The following is a 23,264-nucleotide window of genomic DNA, read 5'->3' on the forward strand; positions in this document are numbered from 1 at the left end:
GTGACTTTCTCAGTCTCTTTCTCTTGTGATTTTTATTGTATGGTAAGATGGGCATAACAAAAATTCACTGCTTAGCCATTTTATTTTTTTATTTTAAAAAAAATTTGTTTTAACATTTATTTTTGAGACAGGGAGAGACAGCATGAACGGGGGAGGGTCAGAGAGAGAGGGAGACACATAGAATGTGAAACAGGCTCCAGGCTCTGAGCTGTCAGCCCAGAGCCTGACGCGGGGCTCGAACTCACGGACCGCGAGATCATGACCTGAGCCGAAGTCGGATGCTTAACCGACTGAGCCACCCAGGCACCCCACTTAGCCATTTTAAAGTGAACAGTTCATTGACATTAAGTAGCTTCACACTGTTGTGTAACCATCACCACCATCCATCCCTGGAACTTTATGTCCCCAAACTGAAACTCTGTCCCCATTAAACACTAATTCCCCATTTCTCCCTCCCTCAGCCCCTGGCAACCACTATTCTTTATGTCTCTATGAATTTGACCACCTGAGGAACCTCGAAAAACTGGGATCATACAGTATTTCTTTTTGATGGCTGACTTACCTCACTTAGCATAATGCCCTCAAGGTTCATCCATGTTGCAGTAGGTGTCAGAACTTCCTTGCTCTTTAGGAATCCTATTTCACTATGGGTATGGACCACATTGTGTTCATTCCTTTGTCAACAGACATTTGAGTTGCTGACTTTACAAAATCTAACTCCTAAGTTGATGGCAGGGGAGTCCAGAAGTGAAATACTTGTATCCTTAAGCTTTCCTTCCAGTTACCACCCCCTCTCTTCAGTTGGAGGGTTGGAGGTCCTCAGTTGGAAGAGGGGAAATGAAGAGAGTCTTGAAAGCCATAAGGTTCAGCAGGAAGAGGAGGATGGGAGTAGAGTTTGGGGAAGGATGGGAGATGCAATGAGTCATGCAGGGAAATGAGATGAACAAGGACAGAGAGATGACCCAAAACTTGGAAGGAGGCAGAAGAGAATGACTTCGGTATCATTTTGGGGACCCTGCTGGGCTTGCAGCTTTGGTTGATGGAGTGACTTTACAACTCTGCAGAGGCTGACTTGTGGTGTCTTCTCTGGTGTTTCTGTACTCGTTAATGTTTTGCTTCGACTTTGTCAATTTATTCCACTGAACAAGCACGACTCAAGAGACCGAATCACAAAGCATTCTTTTTGCCTGACTGTTGAAATTTACTCAGATGTGAACTCTTCTCCTGTACCTGGTTAAATACTTGTCCTGGGCCATTTCTTTTTCTTTTTTTAATCATTTAATAGTCTCAATAGCGATAACTTAACAACCTAGTCCCATGCCACAAAATTCAATTTAAACTTTAGGCTCTCCTGAACCGTGATATGGAAGCCCTGTGTCCCAAGAATGGATGCACTCAGAAAGGTGGAAGGCAAGGGAGCAGGGAATGTAGTTACTTGATTGACACAGTGACAGATTCCGCATCTGACCACCGAAGCTGGGTCTTTAAAGCCAGCATTCTTGGAATCAGCAGAACCTTCCCATCAATGGAGAAATACCCATTGGAGCATCAACTGGTGAAGACAGATACATGCTTAGCTCATCTGGTGGCTTATTCCTCCCTGAACCCCTACACATCCCATGAGACCAGTAGCTTATGTTGCTTATATTTGTTACATTGGTTTCACACATTATCTACTGTGTAAAATGCCTTACCGTCCTGGGATTGAGCTCATTTCTTCATGCACAATCTACCTACCTCCCTTGTTATAATTATCATCCTTCTCTTGGTGTCTTATAACCATACGCACTACATGTACATCTCTAGGTGGCTGCCTTAAATATTGCTGTACGAGAGGAGATTTACAAGGTCGTAGGTTGTAGTGATACATGATGTCAAATATTAGGATTTTAGGTGGTTTCTATCAATAGATCATTCAAATGACATACATATATACAAGGCAATTCTATCCCGCTAAAGAAACCACTTTTAGATATATAGAGACCTATGGTTTACAAACCTGTATCTCAACCTTTTGGCATGTGTGTACATACGTATACATGCATACACCTTTTTTAACCTGACACAGAAGGCATTGTATATATGCACTCCATTGTGTTTATACGGTGTTAATCTATCCGTGTTGAACTATACACACATTTCTGTGTATACGCATATATCACGAGTGATCTGTTTTCAGTCTATCCACGTTAGTTTACACACAGCTATCAATATGGATAGCCTAACAATGAAAAAACAATGCATTTGGCGTGGGATCTTCATGTAATTTAAAAAATCAAGGCTATTTTGTTAATGGATGCATTTGCATATATGGAAGTATAGAAAGGGTATGGTACTTAGTTTCCTGCCAGATTGCCTGTGGGGTGTCGGAAGAAGGGAATGAGACAGGTTGGTGGTCAAAAGGATCTTCACTTTTAGCTGTACATGTAGGTGGAAGGCTATGGATGACTTATAGCACTTTTCTGGGTGCCTGGGGGGTACAGTCTGTTAAACATCGAACTCTTCATTTCAGCTCAGGTCATGATCTCCTGGTTCATGGGTTCGAGCTCCACGTCAGGCTCTGTGTTGACAGCACAGAGCCTGCTTGAGATTCTCTCTCTCCCCCTCTTTCAGCCCCTTCCCTGCTCGTTCCTGAGTGCATGCTCTCTCCCTGAAACATTTAATAAAATAATACTTTTCAAATCCCATCATGAGGCAAGAGAAGAGAAAGAGCCTGAGTTGGGACACCAGCAGCACAAGCAGAAAAGGGGGACCAGGTTATACCTCAGGTCCAATGCTCACAGTATGGGCAGCACCTGTCCAAGCCATGTAGGGAAAAGACCACAATTTCTACAACCCACATGCTTGCTCTGGGCATGCACTGGGAACACAATCTTTTTGGAGATTTGACAAACTGTTTTAAGATCTAAGATTTTATTGAGTGTCTATAAAATGTCCTTGTGAGACAGGATAAGAACTTGACCTTGACAGCCTTTCAGGGCTTGCCCAAGGCCACAAAGCAAATAAAAACCATATACACACACAGTATATGATGTATCCAAAGTGGGGGGAGGGGGAGGCCATGCAGAAAGATCAGGGTTTACATCTGTGTCTGGAACTGTAATTCCTGGGGACAGAGTAGGCATGAGTAAGGGCTCCAATAACTTTTCTTTGCAGGTCACTTGGGTCAGGAGGAGTCACCAGTCACCTATAACTGTCAAGGAGGGATTTTCTTCTTCTGCAACTGTCAGAAGTCTCTGGGTTTCCTCATCAAATTCAGTTTTTTGGAGCCTGGTAAGATATAAAAAGGGCTCTGTTGAATTGCTACCTCTTTTGTTTCTTCTCTGCAGCTCTTCTCTAGCATTTCTTCCCTGGTCAAGCCTAGGAGAACCTGGTGACGCCTCCCTCCCCACCCCCATGGGACAGACATACCTGTCAGGCAGTGGTGCACTGATAAATGTTTAACACCTGGCTCTTGGCAGGGGGCGGGGGCCTGGAGGGGTTGGGGGGGGGAGAAAAGCCCTGATTTATAGCAGTGCACGTTTCTGAGGTGTAAATTCTCCTGCCATGGCCAATACCAATTTTTTTTTCCAATTTTTTAATATTTGTTTTTGAGAGACAGAGGGTGAGTGGGGGAGGAGAAGAGAGAGGGAAACACAGAATCTGAAGCAGGCTCCAGGCTCTGAGCCATCAGCACAGAACCCAATGCGGGGCTCGAACTCATGAACCGTGAGATCACGACCTGAGCCGAAGTCAGATGCCTAACTGACTGAGCCACCCAGGTTCTCCTATCATGGCCAATTTAAAGCTGCCAACTTGATGTCGCTAAACACAAGAGTAGGAAGAACTGTACACACAGGGTTATCACCATCTGGTGGCAGTGGTCTCCAGCACATCGCTGGACAGAACAGATGTCCTATCTGATAGAAAGCCCTGACTCCACCTGAACATTGGGGTTTGAAGATGGGAATTCAGGAAGCTAAGGAGCAAGACCAACTACTTTTATTGTTAAAAAGATAAAACAGTAATAGCTTCCGTTATCTGAGTGCCTGGTCCTAGCCTTCTGCTGAGGGCTTTAGGTGCAGCTTTCATTAAAATTTCTCAACCGTGGGAGATAGCATTATTGACCCGATTCGTGATGAAGACAAGCAGGCAAAGCAAATTGGCTCAAGGTCACACAGCCATCGAGTGGTAGAGTCAGGATACAGATGCCAGTACTGTGGCCCTGGAGCCCCTGCACTTAACACGAGGCAGTCCATTGTGGCTCTGAACTAAATGGGAGGGTTAAGGGTTAAGAACCCACTGTTCTTCTGTGGGTACAAATATCTGTGGTGTCTGCTGGTATCTGTTGGCAACCGTCCTGAGCACCTTCACCTCCCTGTTGGAGTGAAGGACATTCTTTCAGGCATCTGTTCGTCTTGACACCCAGATCTGTGGGACTGTCCACGGTTGGGGAGGGTGCACGGGATGTGGAAACTCATTTATGTGTTTCCAGCATTTTTATTACATCTGTATTTTCACAGCACCTGTGTCAAATCATTTCCCTCGTTTGGCAGAGAACAGACAGTCAGGAGAAATGCCTTGCCTGGGGCCACAAGACTCAGCATGGAAAAGCTGGCATAACATGATTTGGAAAAACTATGGAAAATCCAAGTCTTCCCCCTGCCTCAAGCACCACCTTCGGAACCTCTCACAAAAGGTAAGAGGAGGATGAACTTTCTAGATGGCAGGCACCTGAAGTTTCTAGACATAGGTTTACAAGGATGGACTTTGAGGAAATGGACTCATAGCTTCACAAGTTGGAAAAGACAGTAATGGTCTTAGTGTTGGAGTTATACCAGTGTTAACCCAACATCTCCTAGTCCTTTCTAGAAATGAGTGGCCATGTAAATTCCTATGACTGCCCTGGATTTCAGATACGTTTGAAGAGAGCAGGAGAAATAAATGAGAAAGCGATGCTTAAGGTTCATTATATTGTAACCTAATAGAACAGTCTTTGATAAAATAACCTAATATATACATTTTGTATTATATGTATAATTATAGTTTTATAAATATAATTATATGAATAATATATATTACATGTGTATAATTTAAATATTTAAATCTATAATTATAAATGTGTGGGTGCCTGGGTGGCTCCGTCAGTTAAGCATCCGACTTTAGCTCAGGTCATGATCTCATGGTTTGTGGGTTTGAGCCCCATGTCAGCATCTGTGGTGACAGTTCAGAGCCTGAAGCCTGCTTCGGATTCTGTGTCTCCCTCTCTCTTTGCCCCTCCCCTGCTCACACTGTTTTTCTCTCTCTCAAAAACAAATATACATTAAAAAATGAAAATACATAATTATATACATGTATAATTATACATATAAATTATAACTATGAAATCTAATATATGAAATAATACACAACTACCTAAATTTTAATATAAGTCTATAACATATAACATGTAGAAGTCTACTTTATACTTTAATTTTATAGCTATAAATGTTTATGTCTATACAAATATACAAATTATATGTGTTTTACATTAGATTTTAGTTATAATTTATAAATGTATATTATGTAAGTCATAGGGGCCTATATAAGTATAAATGTAAGTCTGATATATCAATAATTATAAATCTAAAATTTTTATATAAGCTTTAATTTTTTTTAATGTCTGTTTATTTTTGAGAGAGTGTGTGTGAGCAGGGGAGGGGCAGAGAGAGAGGGAGACACAGAATCCAAAGCAGGCTCCAGGCTCTGAGCTGTCAGCACAGAGCCTGATGTGGGGCTCGAACCCATGAACCGCGAAATCATGACCTGAGCCAAAGTTGGATGCTCAACTGACTGAGACGCTCAGGCGCCTGGTAGATAAGCTTTAATATAGTAAGCTATACTTTGTAATTGTACTGGAACAATAGCAAGTGCCCCTGTTCATAGGGTATCACCACCCACCAGGTACTGTGCTGAGTTGACGTATCTTTCACTCCCACAATCCCAAGGCAAGGAGCACCATTTGCATTTTGACTGTGGCAGCACCACACCTCGGGTTCCAGTGAATCCCCCCTCACCCGGGCGTGTCCTCACCAGGAGAGCAAACCCCAGCTCACCCTAGAATCTGCAGGGTGCAGGCTGGGTGTCTCAGGGCTTCACATAGCACCGCCACTCCAGTGTGGTCCAGGGCGTTTCCTTGCAGGTTCAGACTCTGCAGGGTTTTACTGCTGGTGAGGGCACTAGAGAGGTCCTCACAGCAGGCACTTGTTAACTTGCATGTAGCCAGCCTGCAACCAAGCACACAGGGTGAGAGGTGGTTCATCCAAGTGAGTGGGATGGGAGTGTCACATTTAGCCAAGGTCACCCCTAGCCTCTGAGTACAGTGTGTGACATCTGGTCCCTGACTGGGGGGAGATCATAGAGGGCCACACTGTGTGTTGCTCTTTGATCCCATGCCTGTACAGGGCGTGTGTCTTGGCAGCTCCTTCCAGTCATGGAAGGACCTGTTTCCCTACCCCTGAAAGAGGCTGGCCTCCTGCATGGTGTTGGCTCGTAGGACCCCATGGAAGCAAGGTTACGGGAGTTCTGAGCCACCACGTTGTGCATTTCTTGCTGTCTAGAACCCGAGATGCTGATTGTGTCCCTCCAAAAACTCATGTTGAAGTCCCAACCCTCAGAACCCCCAAATGTGGCTACAGTTGGAGACAGAGTCTCCACAGAGGCCAAGAGGTCCAAATGAAGTTATTAGTTACTCCTAATCCACTATGCCTAGTGTCCTTATAAGATGACAAAATTAGGACCACACACAGGGAGAAGACAGCTGTCTACAAGCCGGGGAGAAAGACCTTAGGAGAAACCAGCCCTGCCCAATCCTGGATCTGGGACTTCTGGTCTCCAGATCCATGAGGTGACACATCTCTGTGAAGTGGCCCAGTCCATGGGGCTGCGTTATGGCAGCCCCAGCACACTGTCAAAATGATTGAGAGGACCACCTACATGAGCCAGTCCCCAGGGAACCTTGGACTCCTGAGCCATCGCCAGTGCTCCTTACTTTACGTCTCTAAGTTAGGAGTCATTACTCCAGGACAGCTCATGACTCCGTGTCCCCGTCTGGTTTCCACTTTCCTCCACCTTCCACCCACCAGAGACCCAGCCTTGACATTGGGGTCACCCACCCAAGAATCTCTAAGTGACAGCTGGGATGTGCTAGACCTTGACACAGCAGCTTCACACCAGCATCTTCTATGTCATTGTAGCTGATTTGTAGACTTCTCAAGTTCTGATTGCCAGTGAGGACTGAGGCGAGGTCTCGACAGCCATCAGCGGTGATGGAACATTTCACCAAACTGCAAGAGAACAGTGCTGATGTCACTCTTAAGGGTTACTGCCTCCACACTTGAGATCAGAAAAAAGATACCAAAGCATTACATGTTCATCCATGCACAAAGGGCATAATGCAGCAGCTCTGCTAAGGCGGTGTCCACTCCCTGCCCCCCCCCCCCCACTGCCCCCATGATGTACTTGTCCTCAGGCAATATCTGAACACACGTGGATGGGTCTTTTGGGGCTCCCTATGCTGGTTGTTCATACCTCTGGATTCTGCTAGGCTTTTAATTTCTAAGACCTTATAACAAGTTATCTTTTTAAAGGTTTAATGTTTATTTTTGAGAGAGAGAGACACACACAAAGCACAAGCGGGGCAGGGGCAGAGAGAGAAGGCGACACAGAATCCAAAGCAGGCTCCAGGCTCTTAGTCGTGTGCACAGAGCCTGATGTGGGGCTCAAACTCACGAGCTGTGAGATCATGACCTGAGTGGAAGTTGGACACTTAACCAACTGAGCCACCCAGGCGCCCCTATAACACCTTATCTTTAGAGCAAGACCTTCCCACTTCTTATTCATTAGGTGTTTCTGAGGTATCTTTGGCCCCTTGCAAATTCCACATACATTTGGAAATTGGCTTTTCAAGTTCACCACCACCACAAGTATTGCACTTTGGGATTTCATTAAAACTAAAAATCATTCTGTGTAGAATTGACTTTGGATAGTGAGTATTTCAATCCTTGAACATGGACTCTATCTCACATTTCCTGAATTACACTAGCATCTCATGATATTCACTGCAAAGTTTTCACACATACTATATTAGCTTAATTCCCAGATGATTCCTTTTTGATGCTACTGTAAATGGTACTTCTATTTAATTCCATTGGTGTATTGCTTCTTGTTGGCCTATAAGAAATCTTTTTTTGGTAGATTATTTAAACGAAGCTTGTTAGACTCAATTCTGATTATTTAGTTACAGATTTTTAAAAGATCTATAATATTCTGTCTGCATAGAATTAGGGGCTTGGGGGCACCTGGGTAGCTCAGTTGGTTAAACGTCCAACTTCAGCTTAGGTCACAATCTTGCAGTTTGTGGGTTTGAACCCCACCTCGGGCTCTGTGCTGACAGCTCGGAGCCTGGAGCCTGCTTCAGATTCTGTGTCTCCCTCTCTCTCTGCCCCTCCCCCACTTGCACTCTGTCTCTCTCATTCAAAAATAAACATTAAAGAAAAAGGAATCAGGTGTCTTTTCCCTTCTAACATTTTTAAGGATTTACAGTTTTATATTTTTTACCTTATTGCTTTTGCTGACATTTATAGGACAACGTAGATTAGAAGTGATTATAGCCAGCCTTCTTACCTTTTTCTTGATACTAAAGAGAAAGATTTTGTGTCTCCATCGCTAAGCGGATGTTTGCTTCAGATTTCTTGAATGTTTTATCAAGGAAAGTCCCAATTATTAATTTTCCAAGAGTTATAATAGGTGGGTATTGTTTTAACTCAAAGCTTTTTCTGTAGTTTAGAGGATAGTGACTTTTTTTAATCAGTTAGTATGGTAAGTTACACTGATCTTTTTAATGTTTAACTACCTTCTCTGGATAAACCCAAACTTAGTCCTTATATTTATTCTTTTATTTTTTAATTTTTAAAAAAATTTTTTTGGAGAGAGAGCATGTGAGCAGGGGAAGAGCAGAGAGAGGAGGAGACACAGAATCCGAAGCAGGCTCTGAGCTGTCAGGACAGAGCCTGACGCGGGGCTCGAACCCACAAACCGCGAGATCATGACCTGAGCCGAAGTCGGACGCTCAACCGACTGAGCCACCCAGGCGCCCCTATATTTATTCTTTTAATACATTTCTGGAATCTGTTTGCTCATGTACCTTTTAGTGCTTTTGCATTTCATGAATAACATTGGTATATACTTTGAGTTTGACATTATTCTAGCCTTGAAAAATAGTAGGAAGTATTTCTTCTTTTTCCAGTCTTGAAAGAATTTGTGTTAAGACTGGAATTATTTCTCCCTTGAATATCTGGCAGCAGCCATTGATGAAAACTTTCAAGCCTGATTTAATTTCTTCAGTGGTTTAAAACTATTCATTTTTCGGGGAGCCTGAGTGGCTCAGTTGGTTAAGCATTAGACTCTTGATTTCAGCTCAGGTCATGATCTCACAGTTCATTGAGATTGAGCCCTGCTTAGGGCTCTGCATTAATGGCACAGTGCCTGCTTGGGATTCTTGCTCTCTTCCTTGCTTGCTCTCTGCCCCTCCCCCACTTTCATGCATGCTTTCTCTCTCAAAATAACATTAAAAATTTTTCATTTTTCTAAGTTTGGTCATCCTTAGTATTTTTACTGATATTTGAAAAAATCTAAATTTTCAAGTTTATTGTATACAGTGGCTCATAATAATCTGATATCTGTATCATCTGTAGTAATGTCTTTTCCCATTCTTGATACAGAGCAGTGCTGTTCAATATGGTAGCCACCAGGGATGTGTTTTTTATTCAGGGCGTATCCTAATTTCTACTCTGATCTCTTCTTTGTTTTATGGATGATGACTGTGAAGTAATTACATTCACCTCCTAAGAATTTGAGTTCAATGGAATAGGACATTAGTTAAAAAAAAAAACAGCAGGATGCAAATAATGGATTGATGCTTTCTTTTTCAAATTCTGTTGTCTGTTGGATACAGCTACAACATGTTCATGGCATATTGTTTGTCTTTTCCGTCTTCCAAATTTTTCTCATTAAACTTGAGATGAAATTTCCATAACAGAAAATCATCTTAAAGTGAACATTTAGTGGCATTTTCAGTGTAATGTGCCATCACAGCTTCCTTGTATTTTAATAGGTCACTTAAAAACATCACTTTTTTTAAAAATCCAGTATGACAAGGGTACCTGGGTGGCTCAGGTGGTTAAGTGTCTGACTTCAGCTCAGGTCATGATCCCACGGTTTGTGAGTTCTTGTGAGTTTGAGCCCTGGGTTGGGCTCTGTGCTGACAGCTCAGAGTCTGGAGCCTGCTTCAGATTCTGTGGCTCCCTCTCTCCCTGTGCCTCTCCCACTAGTGCTCTGTCACTCTCTCTCTCAAAAATAGACATTAAAAAAAACTTTTTAAAATAAAAATCCTGTATGACAACCTTTCTTGTGGCCAAAATACTTAATTTTTTATATTTACTTATATTTTATTTAAAAAATTTTTAAAATGTTTATTTATTTTTGAGAGAGAGAGAGCGAGCTCAAGCAGGAGCGGGGGAGGGGCAGGGAGACAGGGAGACACAGAATCCGAAGCAGGCTCCAGGCTCCGAGCTGTCAGCACAGAGCCTGATGTGGGGCTCAAACTCACGAACTGTGAGATCATGACCTGAGCTGAAATCGGACACTCAACCGACTGAGCCACCCAGGCGCCCCTATTTACTTAGATTTTAGATCTACATCTTACATTTTATATTAGTCTCTTGATTAGGTATTTTTTTTTTTTATCATTCCATCTTCTCTGCTTATTTGGGAGTCAGCAATACTTTGTTTTTTTTCTAACGTTCTATAGAAATTTCTGTGTCCACATTTAACCCATCAACATATTAAGTTAATCAACACCTTTACCCTCTTTGTGGACTTTAGGACATTAACTTACATTTTATATTACTGCTGTTATACACTTAAATTGTTCTCCTTTAGGATTTAATAATTGTATCTCTTTTGTTAGTCCATATTTTGCTTGGATTGATCTACAGATTCACCACTTTTTCTCTCCATTTTTCTATCTGGAATATTTTACCTTCTCTTTGAGGGATGTTCTTTACAATTGCCTTGAATGAGACTTAGGTTTTATAACAAATGAAAATCATTAGGAAAGAGAACAAAAACCTAAGGTTGACAATTTCTCCCCAGCATGGCAAAGATTCCCCCTGCACTGCCTTTTTCCATGGTTAGTCTTCATCTACTCTTTGTGCTTCCTTTAGATATGATGGCTTCCCCCAGCCCCAAGCATTGAGGTTTTAAGACTACTACCTGCATATTTGGTGTTCTGCAGATTCTCCAGTATTTATCCTACTAGAGGCTGATGTGGATGATTGGATCTGTAGATCAGAACCTTTCATCAATTTCTTTTCCATCGGGAAAACTGTGAGCCATTACTTCATAAAATAGGTTGTCTGTCTGGGATTCCCATTACTTGGGCTAGAACATCTTGTTCTTCTAGGCCCCCAGTCTCTCCTATTTTACATCTTTTTCTCCTCTTCACACAGTCTTAATTATGACCTGGCTTCTGTTTTACTAATTCTCTTCAATTATGTCTAACCTATTAAATGTCTTAAGCTTTTGGTATTTACAATTTCTAGATGTTTATGGCTTTCCCCCCTCTAAGATATTGCAACTTTTTAAAAAGTTGGTTATTTTGAGAGAGAGAGAGAGCACATGTGAATGGGGGCAAGGGAGATCGAGAATCCCAAGCAGGCTCCTTGCTGTTGGCACATACCCTGATGCAAGTCTTGTTCTCACAAACCGTGAGATCATGACCTGAGCCGAAATCAAGAGTCGGATGCTTAATGGACTGAGTCACCCAGGTTCCCCCCTTGTTCTTTTTCTCAAAACATAGTAAATGCAGTTATTTTATATGTAAGTCTGATTTGAAGGGGTATATGCACCCTAATGTTTATGGCAGCATTGTCAACAAACTGTGGATAGAGTTCAAGTATCCATCAAGTAATGAATAGATAAAGAACACACACACACACACACACACACAGGAATATCGCTTAGGCATCAAAAAGAATGAAATCTTGTCATTTGCAATGACTTGGATGGAGTTAGAAGGTATTATGTTAAATGAGATAAGGCAGGCAGAGAATGACAAATAACATGTGATTTCACTCACATGTGGAATTTAAGAAAACAGATGAACATATGGAAGGCAGGCAGAAGAGAGGGGAACAAACCATAAGAGACTCTTAACAACAGAGAACATACTGAGGGTTGATGGAGGGAGGTGGTAGGGGATGGGCTAGATGGGCGATGGGTATTTATGAAGGCAGGTGTTGTGATAGCATTGGGTGTTATAGGACTCCTTTCTCCCATTAACCATCTGAACAATTAACAAAATTCTGAACTGAGATATCTTGATGTATTAGGTAAAAAGAATTGTGTCTAATCCACATCTCTTGATTTCTCAGGGAAAGAGACATTTGATGAGGTAATGCTGTCCCTCTTGGTAACTCCACCACCACAAGGTTACCCAAATATTTCTCCATTTTATAACATCAAATTAAATCTTTTCATTATTTCCTTTACTATTAAATTTACTGCCATGATTCCTTCCTCAGGTGTTCCTTGTGTTATCCATGTGTGTCCCACTCCTGTTATCAGGCCTCCTATTGCCATGTTAGATATACCTACCTGTGATTTCCACCCCAAGACCCCTATTCATCTGGTGGAACTCATGTCAAACATCCAACCCAAGACCATCCCTCAGCCCCCAGTCATAATTAGGTTCTTTCCCTCAGCCTATATGTCTACCCTGCTGAATGACTAGCTACAACACCCTAAATCTGTGACACAAGAAGGAGGTAAGGTTTGCTCATCTCAACATTTCCACAAGAGTCTGAGTCAGGTCATTTCTAACCTTTACATTCTGAGGAACAGACCCTATGGCTCTCCTCAATTCCAGATAGATTCTGAGCAATCCAAGCCTTCCTCAAGAACACCTACCACAGTGACCACAGGTGGCAGCCTGGCTGCTTCAAGGCCTCACAGAGAAGTTTCAAGTTTTCATATTTCAGGACGTTGGCGCTGAGGTCTAGATGGGTCAAGCTTTTGTTATACAGAAGAACGTCGTAGAGGTATTTCCAGGAGTGTTCAGTGAGGTAACAGTAACCTAATCTGTGGAGACAAACATGGGAGAAAAGGAGGGAAGGACTGACACCTCACAGAACTTTAACTCCACGTTAAAAGTAGGAGTCCTGTAATTTTCCATATACAGTCCTTAATGAAGCAATGAACCTGTGACTTATCTGAAAATACCTCTCTTTGAGTTTTCTTCCTCACATGATACACGAATTAGAAAATAAAACTGATAAAGTAATGCTGAGGGAAAACTATGGCACAATGAATACTCGAGAAGAATGTAGAAAATGTTGGTTTTAACTCTACATCTGATATTGTCCTTGGACAAGGCATTTACCTTATGACACTGTTCTCTCATGGACTGAGGAAGTGCATTGAATTACCTTATGTATAAAATCCTCTTTCTTTTTCAATTCTGTTACTCTTTAAAATCCTAAGTTCATGGCTTTCAACAAGATGCATGTTAACTTGGGAAATATTCTAAGGTACCGCAAAGTAAAGCAGGGGTTGCAAACTCGTGTCGACTGAACCACACATAGCCAATAGACTTAAATTTTCTGGCACTTTTATATTTACATTTTAGTTGCTAACCTTTAAACATGAACAAAATTTTATGTAAAAAATCCAGGTTTTCAACTTATGAATATCATTTTTTTCAATTAAAAAGTGAATTTTAGTTTTAAACTTTCACAATTTAGTGGCTGTACAATATTGTTACTATGGTAAAAATATTCTTTGATGAAGATTACTCTAACATTTCATAGGATTTAAATATTTTGCTATGTTTAAGTGTCTTATTTTCAACCCTGGCAAACATTGACAACTAAAAATTTTCTACTTAGAGAAGTTGTCATGTTCTTTATTTACCAGGAATAAAAAAAAAAATGCAAGTTAATATGCTGATGCTGAATATACTTGTACTTTAGATACTTAACCCTATAAGTAAAATAACTCATTTTAAATCCAACAAATTCAGGAAAAATATGTAGCTTGTTTGTAAGATCTCACTCAATATTAATGTTGTATCAACTACTTCTAAGTTTTTTATATCCGTATATTTATTTCAATATAAGCAATCATTTCCATGTGGTCTTCTTCCCAAATGTTTCTATTTATATTTCATCCTGATTTCTTTTATTGAGGCATAATTCAAATACAGCCTAGTGTATTTTTACAGTATTATATATTCAAGGTGTATAGTTTAGGTATACCCATCGCCATTGGATGATGGAACATATCCATCAACTCCAAAATTTTCCTCATGCCCCTCTGTCATCTGTCCTTCTTCATGACCCATCTGCCCCACACTTAGGCAGTCACTGATCTGCTTTGTGTCTCTATAGATTAGTTTGCATTTTTGAGTTTTATCGTATAATGTGTATTCTTCCTTTCTAGATTCCCCTGGATTTTCTACACCAACGTTCATGTTGCTTAAGAATAAAGACAGTTTTACTTTACTTTTTCCAGTCTGGATTCTTTAGCTATGTTCTGGGAAATTGTGAAACTACCTGAGAACAATTTTTCTAAGCATTTTCACCAAGACTCAGGTTTAGTTTACAGGTAATCATATCCCCCTCCCAAGGGGAGACTATTCTGAACACTCTACCTGATGCCTTGTGAATGAGAACTATGCCCTAGTCTGTGTGAGGACCAGGCCCAGCACGCTCACATCCTCTCAGGGTGGCCCTTCCCTGAGAAAGGGAAAGGTAGTTTTCTCTCATGCTTATGTGAGCCAGAACCCTGCTGGGTGCTTGAGGGGGTGTCTTTCGGATTTTGACATTTTCTAGATGCTTTGGTGTGCTGTCCTATGACCTCCCACAAACTTCCTAGACTCTCAGCCAACATCTCCCCAAACCCTGTAGTCTGCCATGCTCCATGTGAGTTCTCTCTTCCTGAACAGTATCCTGGAAACTTTCTGCATAGTCAGCTGGGACAATTATAAGACTCCCCCTGTTTTTCTCCTGTCTCTCAGGAATCCATGTCCTTCATTGCCTGATGTCTAGAAAATGTTGTTTTACTTACTTGGTTATTTTTGGTTGTTTTCAGGGGGAGATTAAATCCAGTCCCTGTTTTTCCATTTTGACTAGAAGTGATGGCCTCTAACTGGCTTGATTTATTCTCAGAGTACTCTTATTCTCACATAGGTCACATTTTTACAAACCCAGAAGTGTAAACAGAGAAACGTTTCTCTCCCACCTTCCAGTTCTGTTCCCCACAGACAATCTATATCATATATCATATCACTAAGGATATTTGTGTATAAAAAAACAGACCCAAATGCCTATGTATTTTCCCACCTCCCCTTTCTTACCAGTATTATCATAAACTGAAGATAGATGTGGAACTTTATTCAATGAAGCCAATGCCCCCAAGGTCATCTTGCTCCGCTATGGCCCTTAGCAAGGACCATAGGTGAGAGCTCACTGTACATACTAGTAACAGGTAAACAGTAGGGAGTAAGGAAGTATCCGAGTGTTGTAGTTACTTTCACCCAGTCTAATATTGTGTATGCTCTGTAGTGCTCTGCATAACCTCAACTTTCCTAATACTTCTAGGACAGCATTTTTCCCTCCTCCTGTTTACAGAGCAATTTGAACCCAAGAGAAGTTAGGTAACTTGGCTCAAGATGACAAGGGCTAAGTGGTAAATCCAGGGGTAGAGCTCGAGTTCTCCTGAATCCTCAGCTTAGGCTTTCAAATCTCTGCCGTGGTACCTCCATCACTGGGTAGGATTTTAGACAACCGGCCCAAGTTCAAACTAACCGCTGCCATGGTTCTCCACAGTGGACCCTCCCAATGTGCACTTACATCAAGCCCTCTAGACCACAGTCAGGGCGCTGCAAGGCCTCACACAGCAAGGGTACCCCTTGGTCCAGGTAGTTGTAGGATACATTAAGAAGCTTCAGCTTCTTGCTGCTGTTTAGGACGCAGGTAAAGGCTTCACAATCATCTGCTGAAAGGTGACAATTTGCCAGCCTGTAGGAAAAAGAAGAGGTCACATTTTGTTGGTTTCTTTCTCTGATCCATTCCCCTTGTTAATCCTGTACATGTCAGGAAGAACATATTTGCTCTTCTTTGGCACCTCATGGACCCCATTCTTGATCCTGGTAACTCTCGGGACTTGAGGAGTCACTAGAGACACAGGCTTATTATCCATGTACGACCTAGGGAACTGCTACAAACACATCACATGATCTATGAGGCCCCATCCTATTCCTATATCCTTGTGTCCAGCCATGTTGGCCATTTTCAGTTGCCTTACCCACATTAGGAGCCACTCAAGGTAGTCATTCATGTTTGCTGCTCTCCACATGGCCCCCAAATCTTCTGACCCACTTAGGGTTTTTGCACTTGTGCACCTTGTTGGAATGCTCTTTGCCTGGTCTTTAGTTTGATCTTCATCTTTCAGGTGTCTGCTTGAGCAACACCTCTTCGGAGGACATCCTGTTGAAGATGCCTTCAACTGGAATTCTATAGCACTCATCAATTGGTAGCTTGAGTAGGTGGAGGCTGCCAGTAATTATGGTTTTCTATTACCTCAGCCACTCTCCCTCTGGCTGCCACAGAAAAGGTATAAACTAGGTCCAGAGGTGATAGAATAAAGATGTAAACAATTAGTTGTTAAGAAATGAAAATGTAATTGGCAAGTTACCAAGTCTGTGGCTCCTAAAATTTTTCTAAGATGATTCTGTGTCAAAGCTTGGTTTAAAAAAGTTGTTTCTAGCATTCGGGTATTATTTTCAAGGATTAAAAAAAGGGGGGGTTGACTTACTGTACACTACCTACAAACAATAACTCAAAATGGATCATAGACTTAAATATAAGAGTTGAAACTCTTAGAAGAAAACATGGCAGTAAATTTTCATCGCCTTGGGTTAGGCAATGGTTTCTTAGATAGGACACCAAAAGCACAAGAGGCAGAAGAAAACTACCTTTCAACATAAAAAAAAATGGAACAGAATAAAAAGCCCAGAAGTAAACCAACACTTATATAGTCAATTAGTCTATGACAGAGGAGGCAAGAATACATAATGGGGATAATACAGTCTCTTCAACAAACAGAAAGTGTTCCAGTTTTTCCAGCATTAATACCATACACAAAACCAAAATGAATTAAATGCCTGATGTGAAACCATAAAACTCCTAGAAGAAAACATAGGCAGTAATCTCTTTGACATTGGCCTTAATGACATTTTTCTAGGTAGGTCTTCCCAGGCAAGAGAAACAAAAGGAAAATTAAACTATTGAGACTACATCAAACCAAAAAGCTTTTGCATAGCAAGAAAACCAACAAAATGACAAGGCGACCTACTGAATGGGAGATATTTGCAAATGACAACCCCTTATGGGATATAACATCCAAAATCTGTAAAAAACTCACACAACTCAACACCAAAGAAACGCTCCTCCAAAGAAGACATCCAGATGGCCAACAGACACATGAAAAGATGCTCATCACTCATCATCAGAGAAATACAAATCAAAACCACAATGAGGTACCACCCCTTACCTGTCAGAATGGCTAGTATCAAAACAACAAAAAATAAGTGTTGGTGAGGCTGTGGAGAAAAGGGAACATTTATCCACTATTAGTGGGAATGTAAACTGGTGCAGCCACTATGGAAAACAGTTTGGAGTTTCCTCAAAATATTAAAAATAGAATTTCCATACCACCCAGTAATTTCACTACTAGGTATTCAAATTAGAAACAAAAACACTAATTTAAAAGATATGCAGCACCCCTAAAACATTATTTACAACAGCCAAGATATGGAAGCAACCCAATTATCCATACATAGATGAATGGATAAACAAGAGTGGTACACACACACACACACACACACACACACACACACTGGAATATTACTTGGCCATGAAAAAGAAATCTTGCCATTTGCAACAACATGGACGGACCTGGAGGGTATAGTACTATGTGAAATAAGTCAGAGAAAGACAAATACCATATGATTTCACTAATATGTGGAACTTAAGAAACAAATGGACAAAGAAAAAGACACCACCACCACCACCAACACCAGACCTAAATACAGAGAACAGACTTGTTGCCAGAGGGGAAGTGGGGATGGAGGGATGAACAAAATAGATAAAGGGTCTTAAGAGGTATAAACTTCCAGTTATAAAATAAAGTCATGGAAATGTAAGTACAGCATAGGGAATATAGTCAATAAAATTGTTGTAGCCTTGTAGTGTGACAGAGGGTAACTATACTTGTCATGGTGAGCATTTTGTAATGTATGTAATTGTTGAATCATTATGTTGTTCACCTGAAATTAAATATGTGAACTATATATACTTCAATTAAATATAAAGACATATAGAAAAACTAAAAAATTTTAAAAAATTATGTTTCAAAGGACACCATTAAAAAAGTGAAAATAGGGGTGCCTGGGTGGCTCAGTTGGTTAAGCATCTGACTCTTGATCTCAGCTCAGGTCATGATCTGAGGTCATGATCTCATGGTTGGTGGGATCAAACCCCTCAATGGGCTCTGAGCTGCCAGTGCAGAGCCTGCTTGGGATTCTCTCTCCCCTTCTCTCTCTGCTCCTCCCTTGCTTGTGCTGGCATGCTCTCTCTTTCAAAATAAATAAACGTAGTTTTAAAATTCAAGTGAAAAGATAAATGAAATTAAGAGTACATTTATCTTAAGCACTGAGAAATGGATAGAATTGTTGAATCATTATATTGTACATATGAAACTAATATAACACTGATTATAAAAAATTGAAAAGACAATTCATAGAATGGGAGAAAAAATTTGTGAATTATGTATCTTGCACATAACTTGTATTACAACTCATCACATAAAAAGACCAACAAACCAATTAAAAATGTGCAAAGGACTTGAATAGACACATCTCCCAAGACATACAATTGCCAACAATCACATGAAAAGATTTAACATTAGTCATTCAGAAAATTCAAACCAAAACCAGAATAAGATGCCACATCAAACCTGCTGGATGGCTACAATAAAAATAATGGAAAGTAAGTATTGGTAAGGATATGGAGAAATTAGAACCCTCATACATTTCTGGTAGGAATGTAAAATTGTCCAGCCACTGTAGAAAACACTGTGGTGGTTGCCCCAAAATGTTAACATCAAATTATGACTCATTTCCACTCCTAATTATATACCCAAGAAATTGAAAACAGGTGTTTAAACACTAATATTCATAGCAACACTATTCACAACAGCCAAAAGGTGTCAATAACCTAAACACACATCAACAGAAGGGTAAACAAAATGTAGTATATCCACACAATGGGATATCATTCAGCCATAAAAAGGAAAGAAATACTGGTACAGAACATGATTTAGATGAACTTGACAACATTTTACTAAGTAAAGGAAGCCACTCACAGAAGACCACATATTGTATGATTTAATTTAAATGAGAAGTCCAGAATAGGCAAATTCATTGAGACTGAAAAGTTAGTGGTTGCCAGGGCAACAAGGCAATGGGGAGTGAGTGCTAATAGGTATGGAGTTTGTTTTCAAGGTTCTAAAATCAGATCGTTGTGGTGGTTGCATACTCTTGTCAGTATAGACTAAGACCACTTGGAATATTCTTAATATGGAAGGGGTGAGTTTTATGGTTATGTGGATTGTATCTTGATAAAGCTGTTATTAACAAATGGGTTTGGGTCTTTGTGTATTTGGTTGATGGGCAACTAGAGAAAGCATTTGAAAATGTGGGTACTATTTGTAGCAACATGGATGGAACTGGAGAGTGTTATGCTAAGTGAAATAAGCCATACAGAGAAAGACAGATACCATATGGTTTCACTCTTATGTGGATCCTGAGAAACTTAACAGAAACCCATGGGGGAGGGGAAGGAAAAAAAAAAAAGAGGTTAGAGTGGGAGAGAGCCAAAGCATAAGAGACTGTTAAAAACTGAGAACAAACTGAGGGTTGATGGGGGGTGGGAGGGAGAGGAGGGTGGGTGATGGGTATTGAGGAGGGCACCTTTTGGGATGAGCACTGTGTGTTGTATGGAAACCAATTTGACAATAAACTTCATATATTGAAAAATAAATAAATAAATAGAAACACACTAAAAAAATGTGGGTACTACAGAAGGTCAATAGAGGTTAAGTATTGGAATCATTACTTGATTGAAAACAATTCTTGAAGTGTCATATACACACAGAAAAGTACATAAGTGCTAAGTGTTGGCCAATGAATGGTCACGAACTGAACACACTTGTGTTACTAGTATCCAGGTCAAGAAACTGCATATCTATCACCACCTGTCACTATCCTAACCTCTCATACCATGTCTTGCCCATCTTCTAACTTTGTATAAAATCATATAATCTACTCTCAAGTTTGGCTTGAGATTCATCCAAACTGTTGCTTATAGTTGTAGATTCATTCTCAGGGAATGAGAATTCTCTTATTTAACTTACTGTTAGTAGATATTTCCATTTTTCAGGTATTATGGATACTTGCCATGTATGTTTTTTAGTAACTCTTTTTCAGCAAACTTATACATCAACTCTGTTGAATGTACACCTAGAAGTGGGATTTTAGTTATACAGAATGCCAGAACCTATGAAAGCCAAATACAGGCAAATGTTTTGCAAAGTGGTTGTACCATATTCTAACCTCCATATTCTTTTTTTTTTTTTTAACTTTTTTTTCCCAACGTTTATTTATTTTTGAGACAGAGAGAGACAGAGCATGAACAGGGGAGGGGCAGAGACAGAGGGAGACACAGAATCTGAAACAGGCTCCAGGCTCTGAGCTGTCAGCACAGAGCCCAACGCGGGGCTCGAACTCACGGGCCGTGAGATCATGACCTGAGCCGAAGTCCGACGCTTAACCGACCAAGCCACCCAGGCGCCCTTCTAACCTCCATATTCTATCCTCAAATGCACAGGAGATTACATTTGCGTATGAATAATAGAAAAGGGGATAAAAGTAGACAGGTAAAAAAAAGTATATAATCCCCTCTGGAATCACATCAGTGATCCTGGGGAGCATAAAAACTTACAGTAGTTCTTCTACATTGCACATTGGATTGTTGAGGGCATTACAGAGCAACTTCACATCATTGCGCGAGAGTGTTGTACCACTGAGGTTCAGGTATTTCAAATCTGGACTATGAGTGAGCACCTCAAAGAAAAGCCACCTGTCACCAGCGAAGGTAACATTATTCATCCTGCAAAAGTAAAGAAAATTTGGGGGACGTTTCATCCAACAAAACCCGAGAACACAGCCTGAGCACCTGTCTTTGAACTATGGCCTCTAATTAGCTCTCAGATCTCTAATTTCACAACTGAGTCATGTAGCTTAGTGGTTCTCAATCTGCCAACCAGCCCCTGTGAGGGCAAAATGGCCCGATGTCTGGAGACATCTCTGTTTTGCTGGGGTATGTGAATGTGTGCTGCTAGCAGCTAGTGAGTAGAAGTCAGGGATGTTACTAAACATCCTATGGTGTACAGGACAGTGCTCCACCACCAACAATGAGACACCCTGATGAAATACCATCCATGTTAAAAACTCCCAAATTTAAATGGGTTAGCACAATGTTTATTTTTCCCCCGTGTAATGTTTCAACACAGGTATTACTGATGTTTGGAGGGGAGGGGTTTCTTTTAAGCCAATAGTTTTCTACCTTGGATGTACATTGAAATCCCAAGGGAGATATTTTGATAAATTGGTTTTGAGGCTTCACTTGGGCACGAGGAACTTTTTAAAACATCCTTGGATCATTTTAACATGCAGAAAATATTACAAAGTCACTGCTCTACATCCTTCTCAAAGCATGGTTCCTGGACAAGCCACATCTCAGCATCATCTGGGGACTTGTTAGAAATGTAGTCTTATGCCCAACTCCAGACTTACTGAAGCAGGTGTTTCCATTTTGATGAAGTTCAATTTTAATGACCTGACATTCCACTGTGTAAGTACAGACCCGGCTGGTTTCCCTCTGTCTTGTGACTTCAACATTCCACTAGCAAATGGGGAATGCATGTATAGAAACTCTGGTCTCTTAAAGGCTTTTGTATAAAAGTCATACTTCTGCTCACATTTTATTGACAAGAAAGAGTCACATACTCCTATTTAGATGCCAGAGATCCACAGACATGGACAAGACAACATCATACTACGGCAAGGGGAGCACACCTAGACACCTGTGCCAGACCAATTCTCAGACAATACCACTCTTGCATATCCTTCCTGTTCTCTGGAATCCATAAGTTCCATGTCCTCTCAGAAGGTAGTCTAAACTCCTAGACTAGGAGGACTTTCCAGACAACCAGAATCTCGGATTGTCTCTCATCCTTTCATGTGCACCTCCCACTCAGAAATGTCTATACATTTCATGGCGAGGAAACAAGCCAAGTCACACCTGACCATAGTGTTCCTTGAGGTCAAGACCATAATTCTTACCCCTACTTTATCCTTGGGATTTAGTAAAAGTCTCACACCCAGCTGGATCCCAAATGTTGGTTGACATAATGCTCCTTAAGCATTTTTTAGAAGCAGCAAGTGTGGTGGCCACCAGAAGAGGCTCTGCAGTTGACCAGCTCTGAAGTTAAGAACCCAGATTTTCCCTTTCATAGCTTTGTGACCTTGAGAAACACATTTTAATGTGATGAGTGCAGTAAAAGGTGACACGGCAAGAGAAATAGGCATGTGGAAATCTGCTCTGATTATAATTCTTTGATTATGCAGTTGGCCTCACCTAAAAGTGAGGTGGGACCAATTTGGTATCTACACGAGAGACTCAAGTCTAGGAGTATCCCCAACTTACTGAAGCTTTTGAAGGTGACAGCTGGGATGCCTCAGCTGATGACACAAAGTTGCATAGGTTGACTCACTGAGGATACTGTGACTCATTTGGAGTTCTCTGAGGTGCTCATTTGTAGTGAGCACAGAGCAGATATCATGCCAACAGAGGATATTGTAACTTGACCTGTAAGAAAGGAGAAAGGATGTGTTTTCCAGGATATTGTCAACCCAAGCAATTCATAACATAAGAAAAAATTATCTTCCTGGACATAAAAACTCTGACATAGCCCAACCTTTAACTAGACAGAATAACATCCATCAGGTAAGTTTTATATTCATTATTCTCAACCGAGGGGACTGTTGTCCCCTCTGCCCAGGC

General features: G+C 41.0%; 1 protein-coding gene and 1 long non-coding RNA gene across 3 annotated transcripts in view; one reads left to right on the top strand and one right to left on the bottom strand.

Annotated features, from left to right (window-relative positions):
* Positions 1 to 3: 3 nt before the first annotated feature.
* Positions 4 to 14,579, top strand: LOC122208742. Of its 2 annotated transcripts, XR_006197348.1 has the most exons (4): positions 4 to 42; positions 3,157 to 3,273; positions 4,503 to 4,678; positions 14,518 to 14,579. It is a non-coding gene; the product is annotated as an uncharacterized LOC122208742 (long non-coding RNA). The 2 variants fall into 2 exon arrangements; XR_006197347.1 differs by lacking the exon at positions 14,518 to 14,579 and having other exon boundaries at positions 4,503 to 4,959.
* Positions 3,163 to 23,264, bottom strand: part of NLRP4 (NLR family pyrin domain containing 4) — a 29,993-nt gene continuing 9,891 nt past the window's right edge. Inside the window, exons 3-9 of the mRNA XM_042920169.1 lie at positions 22,908 to 23,069; positions 21,141 to 21,308; positions 15,930 to 16,097; positions 12,988 to 13,158; positions 7,134 to 7,304; positions 6,075 to 6,245; positions 3,163 to 3,270 (exon numbers count right to left, since the gene is read on the bottom strand). Of these exons, the coding sequence (XP_042776103.1) occupies positions 3,177 to 3,270; positions 6,075 to 6,245; positions 7,134 to 7,304; positions 12,988 to 13,158; positions 15,930 to 16,097; positions 21,141 to 21,308; positions 22,908 to 23,069 (1,105 nt within the window). The 3' untranslated portion in view covers positions 3,163 to 3,176. The remainder of the gene's footprint in view (positions 3,271 to 6,074; positions 6,246 to 7,133; positions 7,305 to 12,987; positions 13,159 to 15,929; positions 16,098 to 21,140; positions 21,309 to 22,907; positions 23,070 to 23,264) is intronic.

This window comes from Panthera leo, chromosome E2 (assembly GCF_018350215.1).
Source record: "Panthera leo isolate Ple1 chromosome E2, P.leo_Ple1_pat1.1, whole genome shotgun sequence".
NCBI lineage: Eukaryota > Metazoa > Chordata > Mammalia > Carnivora > Felidae > Panthera > Panthera leo.